At 28.4% G+C, this 10,441-nt stretch overlaps 1 protein-coding gene across 2 annotated transcripts in view; it reads right to left on the reverse strand.

Annotated features, from left to right (window-relative positions):
• The window catches only part of LOC106683631 (translational regulator orb2), a 235,336-nt gene continuing 224,895 nt past the window's right edge, over nucleotides 1-10,441 (reverse strand). For both annotated transcript variants that reach the window (XM_014425232.3, XM_014425230.3), the window contains one exon: nucleotides 1-3,234. In XM_014425232.3, the coding sequence (XP_014280718.1) occupies nucleotides 3,118-3,234 (117 nt within the window). In that variant the 3' untranslated portion in view covers nucleotides 1-3,117. The remainder of the gene's footprint in view (nucleotides 3,235-10,441) is intronic.

Consider the following 10,441-nt stretch of genomic DNA (forward strand, 5'->3'; position numbering starts at 1 on the left):
ATAATATAATATAAAAAATTAATAAAAGCCAGAGAAACATAATGGCCATAAATTTTGTTTTATATATATATACATTGACATTTTTTCTCACGTCCTAAAGACAACCTACACTAACACTAATTAAAAAAAAAGTTATATATATTTATATGAATCCCCAAAATGTGTGCTGGTATAAAACTGTGACTTTTCCTTGCACAACATTCAAGATCTAAGTCAAGTTAAAAATTTCTAAAAAAGCATGGTAGAGTGACACAATATAATTTCCAATTACCATATTAGCAACCAATTAACATCAGATTCCATAATATGATGAAAAAAATTGGTAGGGCTGCTATTATTTAATAAATTCAGTCAATAATTAAAGACTAATATTTATTTATGCACATTTAAGCACATGTATGTGTGTATGTGTATGTATATGTTTACATGTGAAGTTCAGAGGGTATATTTGTAAGAAATAATTTCAGAAATCTTTATTTTAAAATATGGGAACCCTCTATTAGTACCTATCAGGTTATTAATTAAGTTGAATAATGAAATTCTTCAAGAAAAAAACAAAAAAAAACTAATCACTCGACAAGGCATAAGATAGCATTAATTAAAAATTTTTAAGATTATAGAACAATTTTTAAGATACCTATGATAATTTTTCTAGTTTGTTATTTGATCTGGTAATTTTAAACTAATTCCATTATTTTTACTTTAACCATAAGTTAAATTTTTTAAAAAATTAGTATTATTAATCATAAAATTACATCACCTTTGTTTTATAAAATTCCTGCATCATGAAAAATTAATGGCTGGCAAATTACATTAGGTAATAAGAAAATATCACAAGTAAATATCACAAATTTATGGAAGCATGGATAATGAATATTTTTAAATATATTGAGTTATTAGATAAATAAAAATACTTAATTATGTTCCATTAATCCATTTTTAATTATGCTGATTAATTGTGCTAAGGTCTGCCTATGCAGCATTCTATCTGAGAGCAAATACATTTTGTTTCTTTAGGATATTCTTACTTATAAAGTATAAATAATTATCAGTAGAACCCCCATAATTATTTAAAATTACTTCATAGTCTATTTTATTTGATATTTACTAATGTCTATTTTATATTTCAAGATTATTTCAGAGTTTGGCCCACATGTGAGCAAATATATGTGTCAATGTTTTTATATGTGTAATACTATGTTTGATATAGTTGGTTGAGGTTTCTAAAAATAATTAGAGTGACCTATCTGAGAAAAAGTTTAAACTTCAAAGTGATGTAAACAGTTTAAAGTCATATAAAAAAATTAATTTCCAATATCAGATAAAGTTTCCTGCCTTAGATTTATTAAAGCCTGAAGTTTCCATAAAACGTTGTCCAGAGCCAAAACTCATCACTAAAGTTTAGAGCAGTAGTTTCCAACATATAAAAATATGTGGATCATGTAGCTAAAAATTGAACCATGTGCGACCAACCCTACTCCCAACTTGGGGCAAAGGGGATCTCCCTAGGAAAATATTTGAAAATTAGTTTCTTTAAAAGTGCATTTTGAGTAACTTTTGTTGTGAATTTGCCTGTTAAAACTTTCCAGCTGACATTCAAACATTAGAAAAAATAATTAATAAAATAGTTCTAACAATAATTGTCATAGAAATACGTGTTCCAGACACTCCCACAGCTCATCCCTAGGCTCTCACAGCCCATTGGTTGGGAACCACTAGTTTAATGGGATAAAAAAAAAATTGGTGTTCTATAACTCACTGAGCTTTTTTAGTGTTTTTTATTCTGTGATGAAAATAATGTATAGATATTTTGTGATAATTTGAAATACTTTATTGAGAGGGATTGTTATTGATCGAGGTTTTTCTTTTTTTTTTTCTTTTTTTCTCAAAGGAAAGGACTGATTCAACAAGCACTGAAGCCTCATGAAAGCAATGTAATATAATATATAATGTTTTAACAATCAAACCAAAATGTCCTTACTAATTTTTTGGGGTATTTGAAACTGGGACATTTAATTAGTTCATTTCTACAATGTTGACAATGCTGGAAATATACACCATGCTCCATCATGGTTAACCATAAATTTAACAAAATAATTAAATTTTTTTAGTAATATTTTAAGATGATTAATGTCATGATGGATAAAAATATAATTTTTGTTTAAAAAGATAGATTATTTAAAATTGTATAATAAATTAAATCTCAACAAATTATAACTTGCAAGTATCAACCCTCAGTTTTGTTTTGAAAAATACAACAGCATTTTATTATTTTTTGAAGGGGAACGTCAGCATAATATGGCATCACATCAAAATTTTAATTGGTTAGATTCAACATGTAGCCATTCATATTGATATTAATGTAAAATTAAAACTAAGTTATGGTCATTCCCATTAAATAACACAAAATTGAAAGAAAATAACTATGTAAACTAAATGTAACATTACACTTTTTTGAAAAATATTCTTCATTTATCCCTAAATCAGTAGTAACCCTGATTAACAATGTTAAATAATTGAATATATTAAATAGTTTTTTCATCGATTGATGACATCATTTATTGAACTTTATGCTTCTTTTAATTTTAACAATGAAGTATGGAGATCAATACACATGTTAAACAATAGCTTTTGAGTAATAGGTGTAATTAGAATTTATAGTTATAAAAAAGTAATTGAAATTAACTATATCAACCAAACTCCAAAGGTAGGAACTCTTGAAATATTTTTGAATGAAAATGTGGAAAATTAAAAAAAATAGTTAATTGCATAAATTTAAATAGCAACCCTTCAGTTGTTATTACTAAGCTTCATGAATTGGTAACTACTGCATAAAACAATTCAAGTATTAATTATACCTAAAATTTAATATTTATAATTAAAATAAATCATATCTCATTTTACTAAAAAATTTAGGAAATTAATAATTCCTATAGCTTAATAAGTTCAATATATTAACATCAACCATGACAAAGAAGGTGCATTATATAAATACGTAAATTCCTTAATCAGGCTTTGAAATCAATTTTACACAAATATCAACCATTTAAAAAATGTACATGAACTAAAGTTCTCTAAAAATTAGCTAATGTTTCCTGGCACCTACGTCTACTGCTGTTAACACCAACGAAAGGGCAAGGCTCGAGGCCGATCAGCTCCTTCTTTAACAAGAGGTTTATGAAATTCTCTTCCTGGCCTTGAATGAATAGTTGCCCAGCAATGTTCACAGTAATACTAAAACAAAAATGATGTGAATTAATTGTTATCAATCATAGTATTTATACTAGATTTAATTTTGTTTCATAAAATTTTAAAAAACTATGAGTAAAAAGTAATAAAACGAGTGGAAATTTAACAAAAATAAAAGAATAAAAATATCACCATGCATTATCATTTTAAAAAATTATCAATTACAACAAAACCTCAACTAACCAGGTAATGAATGGAGTTTAATTACTAACATAATGGTTAGACAATGGTAAATTAAAAAAAAAAAATGATAACAGTGCTCTTTTTTAGTAATATATGTATTGTATTGGTAACTGATAAGGGGGACTAGTCTGGCAAGTGAGCCTAATGGTATTTTTTGCCAACCCCTGGGGACTACTTTGAAGGTGCTGCTGCACACTCACCAAGGTGGGAGTGTCAAGATTCATTTCTTGGAACCACCAAGAAATAAATATTAACTACCCTAGGTGGAAATCAAACCCACAACATTCTAAACCAAGCACTCTGAGACCCATGCCCTAATAAGTCATGACCCTTAGTGATATATGTATCTATTTATATATATAAACAAGACAAAATTATGAGAATAAGAAAATAGAAAATAATATTTTAAGAAATAAATTTTCAAAATTTATATCCAACACCACTGGCTTAGTAGAGAATAGATAAAGAGAAATATGAAGAATCATACAAAAACTAAACAAATTTTAAATATTTTACAGATTGAAAAAAAAGTAGAAACAATTATGCTATAAATAATTTAATAGGCTTTATCAAGTCCAGTTAAATTATTTTAAAGATAATTAAGTATGTAAAATGGGAATGAACAAAATTATTTGAATACCATTATTAAAGTATGAATTCTAAAGAAAATACAAATAATAACAAATGAATTATTTTGAATTAATCACGGTAAACAGTGTATTCAATCCATATCAAATTTTAAAAAACAAACAATGGACTCTACATATTAATTTTACAAATACATAAAAGATATGAAATGTGTGAATAGTAACGGGAATATTATTAGTTAAAAAATTATATTATTTTTAAAATACTTTCTAACATGGCTATAAACTAACAAAGTTTGCTGATTTTGTATAATATTATTAAAAAAAATATGTATTGTTCATAAATTTGAAAATAATATATAAAATTTTTTTTTTAAATATAAACCCATTAAAAAACACAAGACCTATTAAAAAGAAAGAAATTATTTTATAATAAAAATTATATTGGTAAATAACAAACATAAATATTCCAAATCAACTTGAAAAGAAAAATTATCAGCCATGCTGCGCTACTCCTAAAGTTCTTCCATGAAGTGAGATGAGTCTTGTTACACTATCAATTGACTAATGACATATGTGATTAGAAGAAAAGAGTATTGTTTATAGAAAATTAATATAATAATTTTCACAAAATTAACTCTCTTGTTTTATAACAAATAATTTTTTAAAAAATACTATTCGTAATATTATTTGCTTAATTATGTCTTCAGAATAAAAAGAAAAATTAGATAATATCAAATAATAGTTCATAAAAAAATTTAATTTCAACAAAGGATACTCTTTTCTTTTAAGTTCAATTTTCTTTGTCAATAGTATTTATATTTATTGATTACCTACTGAGTGTCCCACTGTTTTGGAAATGGCTGCTTTATTTATTTAAAAAGAAAGAAAAAATTGATACTATAAACTAAAGTGCTTTAATTATAGTTATTAACTGTTGTTAATTGATGAGTTCCACTATCTAACTTTGAAAGTTTTTATTAGATCCAGAAGAAATTTTTATGAGACCACGTTTTATGGGGTAACATTTAAAGAAAAAAAAAAAAGAATCATATAAATCGGTGGAAGAATGGTGAAGTAATAAGTAAACATAGGTAAAGAAAAAAAAATAAAGAATTTGTATAATAATCAATTTTTTTAAATAACTCAGCTGTTTTCTATTTATTATTTATTTATTTTGGAAGAATTTACTCACTGTTACTCCTCTTAGACATTGTAAGAGAAGGATTTGCTGCTGCATTTGCTCTCTGTTACACACTGAATACAATGATTGAAATAAAACACTCCTTTGTCATGCTTTAAAGCTCTATTCTCCTTCTTTGTTAATACATATCTCTGTAATTCACCTTAAAATTTTGTCATTTTTTTTTTAGTCATGAATTCATTCTTCTCATGTCCTTTAATCCATTCTATAATATCTGCATTATTCAGTCTATACTGAGTACCAGAGTTTATATTTTTAATCAAAGTGATGATTTTTTTTCATTTGATGGTCAATGCTGTTTGTGATTTCTTCAAGGATGTTCTGTTTATCCAACCAACAATTCTGCAAGGTGTGTATAGTTTCTGGTTGAACCGGTTCACAAGCTGCAGCTAAGCAGAATATGATATCTTTGAGATATTATTTTCAATGTCTTCTTCCAGTGTAACTATGTTTATTATTAAAACAATCAATCTTGACTGTTCAACCATTTTGGGACATGCAGGCCAGTACATAGTGGACATGGCTTCTTTGTAGGCAGGGTCTTCTTTATCTTCTAAGTGGTGCAGAACTTCACAGGTTCCATAGGTGGTCTCTATCCATCACTTCATTGCCACAAATTTGGCATACTGAAAAGGGAAAAACTCCTATGCGATGGAAATGCAAGGCTGAATAATCATGTCCGGTTTTTAGTCTAAATGCAGCAATACTGTTTGAGGTATGAAAACTTTAGATATGCATACTGATGACGATGGTGATGGATGTTGATGGTGTGAATCATTTATAGAAGAAATATGACTCTCTCATCTTTCTTTCTTCTTCTCCACCACGTCCCTCTATTTGCCCTCTCCTCTGCTGCTGGAGAGCTCTTCAGAAATGTCAACTCACTCAGGGTTTTCTGCCGAATTATTATGAAGAAATGAAGGCTCCTTTTCTACCCTTCTTTGCCACAACTCGCTAGCGAGTGTCTTTTTATCTCGGCCACATGGGGTGCGTTACTAATTAGTCATATATTTATAGTGAGGGTGCCCCCACCCCTATTTCTCTTCTGAGAAGTGTTTCTCAGTCTTCTGTTGAAAAGGAACAGTGGCAACGGACTAATTAGTCTAAACATTATAAATAATAGTAATAACAATAAATTATAATCTTTAATCTTTTACATAACTCCATTTATGCAATACCTTTTTACTTAGTAAAGACATGAGTTAGCATCATTTTGTATTGCCAAAACTGTAAATGTAACATGGTTGTATAGACCCAACATCCTCCCAAGCCTATGAATAGATGCTCTTAGCCGTGGATTATGTTCAATAATGCATCCTCCAGTACTGACAGCTACATAATTAGCGGCTATACAGTGCACTATTGTTGCTCACTTTGGCCCTAATCTGCTTATCCTCCTCGTAGGCTGCTTGTGGCTTTTAGCTCTCAAGAGTGTCAAGATTAACGAACGGTTATCATCAAATAAACTTTATTGTAAGTTTTACTGCGGGTCCTAAATGGTTGGTTATTCTCGTTAAGTTGGTCTCATAACCCTGAATGCTTGTTGTCGTGGGTGTGGTTTTCTCTAAATATTTTATCAAACTCAGTTGTTATTCTAGTTTTTTTTCTTGTATAAATAACTTTATAATTGTTATATATTGTTTATTACAATGAAAACTAGCTGAAAATCTTTGTTATGACATCTTTATATAAGAAAGCAAGGTGTCGAAAATAAAGAATTTACCGAAGATCAAAGAACTTATCTATAAAATGCTGGTATTAACCATACCATCTTGCCTGCTTCTTTAATTCTTTAATTGCATCTAAGATGTTATTTATCATGATGTTGAATAATATGCAACTCATAATGTGAAAATTAAACTCCTAAAGCAGTATGCTTGGTGGTCTTAATGTCTTTCTGCAATTTTGCAGATTTTTTCTTAATTATATAAGGTTTTTACTGGCCTTCATCCTTTTCACTTTTCGGTAGATTTTGTCTTGTGTTTTCCTGAGACCAGCAAGTTTTTATATCCAAAAAGGTTTTATCTGACCCAGGAAAATACATTTATAAGCAGACCGGCAAACAGATGAGTTCAGAGAGGCTGTCTCACAAACGCTTAGAAGATAGGTGGTGTGTACTCAACATCCATAAAGTCATTATCTATTATCTCTCTGAACGTCAACTTGAAGAAGGGCTGTTGAAGTTTCAAACAATAATGATATGTTTCTCTCCAGAGGTTCATAGGAAAGACAATTTCTAGGAGGATTGTTACAGCTAAAAAATGTGAGGTTTGGCCAATTTTCCCATATGTCCAACCGTGACTAGCTCAAGTTTGTTATTTTGTCTATATACAGCATTTCACAATGAGGCTACTTTGTATTCCTTCAAAAAGTCCTGATGCTATTTGGCGAGATAAGTGATATTACTGCATAACCATTTGTCAGTTAACATCCCAAGGTTTCTGTTGCAGTCCCAGCTTCATTAATAAAATAAACATCTATGTCTACTTGGAAAACAATTGTTTTACTTGTAAAAATTGACTGTCATTCAGACCTCCTGAATTGCAATAAATAATGTGGAGGATATTGCCAAAGTACTTATAAGGACTGCTTTCATTGAGGTATGGAGCCATCCTAAAATAGTCAGTCACTGTGTTTTAAGAAAGAGTTCATTGTTTACTTTATGTAAAGATACCATGAGCAGGCAATTAACTTCATCTCTCCCTATATAACAATGAGCAACAGTAGAGTTTTTCTGAGCTTACTCTTAGCTTTTCTTAGTTTTGAATCACATTTCAACCCATTGGCTTTAGGAGGGTTGTACTATTTGGAGGAAAAAACATGAGTTAATTGGCAGTAATCGTTCATTAATTCAACCTCATCTAATTGGCCAGGACAACTATAAATAAAAAAAAGGTTCATGGATTCTAAACACTTTCACACAGATGAAACAAAGTGATCATATAATCATTGTACGAAAAGAATAACATTTATTCAATCTTATGCTTCAACTTTATAAATGTCAGGAAGAATAAAATTTTTGAAAGCAGGAGGATTTGCCGATTTCCCATTGACAAGTACTCATACCTTATGATTCTCTATTTAGATATTTTTCAAGCAGGTACACAAGTTTCATCTTTATGAATGTGTCTTATTTGGCAAACGCCTCCAGATAAGGTTACTCTTGTCAGCACAGCTAATCCTTTCAGGTATAAGATCTAGAGCTTCAGTAGTTTCAGTGAATTTATGCTTAAATCACACTCCTTTTAAAGAATGTACATCGGTGCATATGAGCTAAGAAAATACTTATAAATTCAACCAGGCAGATAGCATCTTTCATTTAAAATTTGTCTCTGCCTCCCCTTGTCCTTTTCCACCTTCCTGAACAAAACTTTCCATCTATCCAGGTTGTTTTTTTGTCAGTTCAGATAACTAGAGTGTTTAGCCATGTGAAGTTCGGATTTTATTATAGAGATTTCACTGCATATAATATAACAGAATTTTCCACACTATACTATTCAAATAAAAAAAGTTTCAAGTTTCAGAGCACTTATTCTGTTAAATGTAAAATTGAACAAGTTAAAACAAATTATATTAATGACAACATTTATTTTCAGTTATACTTAAAGAAATTATTATAGTGTATAAATCCTTGACAAACAAACCTTTTTAAACAATTATTATGGATTAATAACTAAATGTTCTGAAAATCAGAAAACATACATTCAGCGAACTACATGTAGAGGAAATGTGAAAACAAGATTTAAGTATATTCGAAAAGCAAATACTGCTTATTCATACATTATAAAACACAACAATACTACAACTACTTTCATGCCTGATCTAAAATAATATGGTAATCAATAATTTAAATAATAGTGATAATTAAATGATTAATATAATACCTGTTGAGTCTACAACTAGAATTATTTTTTTTTATTAAATTCACTAAGATTTAATCTTATGCTTGGAAAATGGACAGATAGAAAATAATATAACTAATTAAACAAAAGGAAATAATTATTTAATCATATACAACAACTACAAGCTCAAGATCTACTGGTTAATCAACTTTAAATTATTTTCAAGATTTAAAGATGGAAACGCTATGCACTACATCACACAGGCTGCTTAAACTTGTTTTCTAAAACTGTAAATATCCATGATGTAGTTAGTGCTATAATGTTATAAAGTCAGAACTCTAAAAAAAAATGTTACTGTACGATTAATGTTAAAATATAATATCATTCTATTTTAATCAAATAACCATGAATTTATGAATCTGAAACATCTCCCAATCGGCAACATAGAAACAGATGTAACAATACTAAGTAAGGTATATATATGTATGAAATATGAAATAAATTATGGTCAATGCATATTTACAAATGTTTAAGTTTAAGAAGGTATTCAATACACACTATATAACTTCATGTAGTAGTTTATGCACTGGACCTTGAGTTCATTAGAGTAAACAAGCATTTTTAAGTATATTTTAATTGAATTGAGGAATGAATCAAAGAAGATCAACTATTATATTAAAATAAACAGATAACTGATTTAGTTTTAGTTTTTAAGAATGTGAATAAAAAGAGATTGTTGAATCATTAATTTCCTTCTCTACTTAAAATAAATTATGGAAAAGGAATTCAAGTGAATCAAACCCTAAATGATATTATCGAAACTAAAATTTGGTAAACTTTAACTAGGTTGAGTCCACAAATGCAAACATAGCTAAAATGGCTAATGCCTCCTACCTAAATTTTATAATATGCTGAGTGTTTATTGTCAAAGAACAATTACTGCAAACTCTCCATTTTCAAGAAATAGGTATTATTTATTCTCATGCAACTAACTGTTCAATTTCTTTTAAACTATAAACAAACAAACAATAAACAAATAAACAACACTAATAGCAAGTTTATTAAGCTTATTAGTAGTATTTGCAATTCCATGTAATATTGTTATAACAAGATAACTACAATTATGATGACAAAATAATTTATTTTAAAGAAATTAATAGAAAAAACATACATTAATAGATTTGTACCTCAAAATCAAAAAGTCAGAATAAGATATATTTTGACACATTAATCCGTATAATATATTAACTATGTAGAGACTAAAAACAAACATTATACTGATGCTACACAATAAAAAAAAAAGTGGATAAATGTAATATTGCACAACTGCTTTCAATTCTAGTTAATTTTTAGAGCTAAATTTTCTACACATATTA

This window comes from Halyomorpha halys, unplaced genomic scaffold (genome assembly GCF_000696795.3).
Source record: "Halyomorpha halys isolate HHAL.00 unplaced genomic scaffold, Hhal_1.1 Scaffold500.1, whole genome shotgun sequence".
In the NCBI taxonomy this organism is placed as follows: Eukaryota; Metazoa; Arthropoda; class Insecta; order Hemiptera; family Pentatomidae; genus Halyomorpha; species Halyomorpha halys.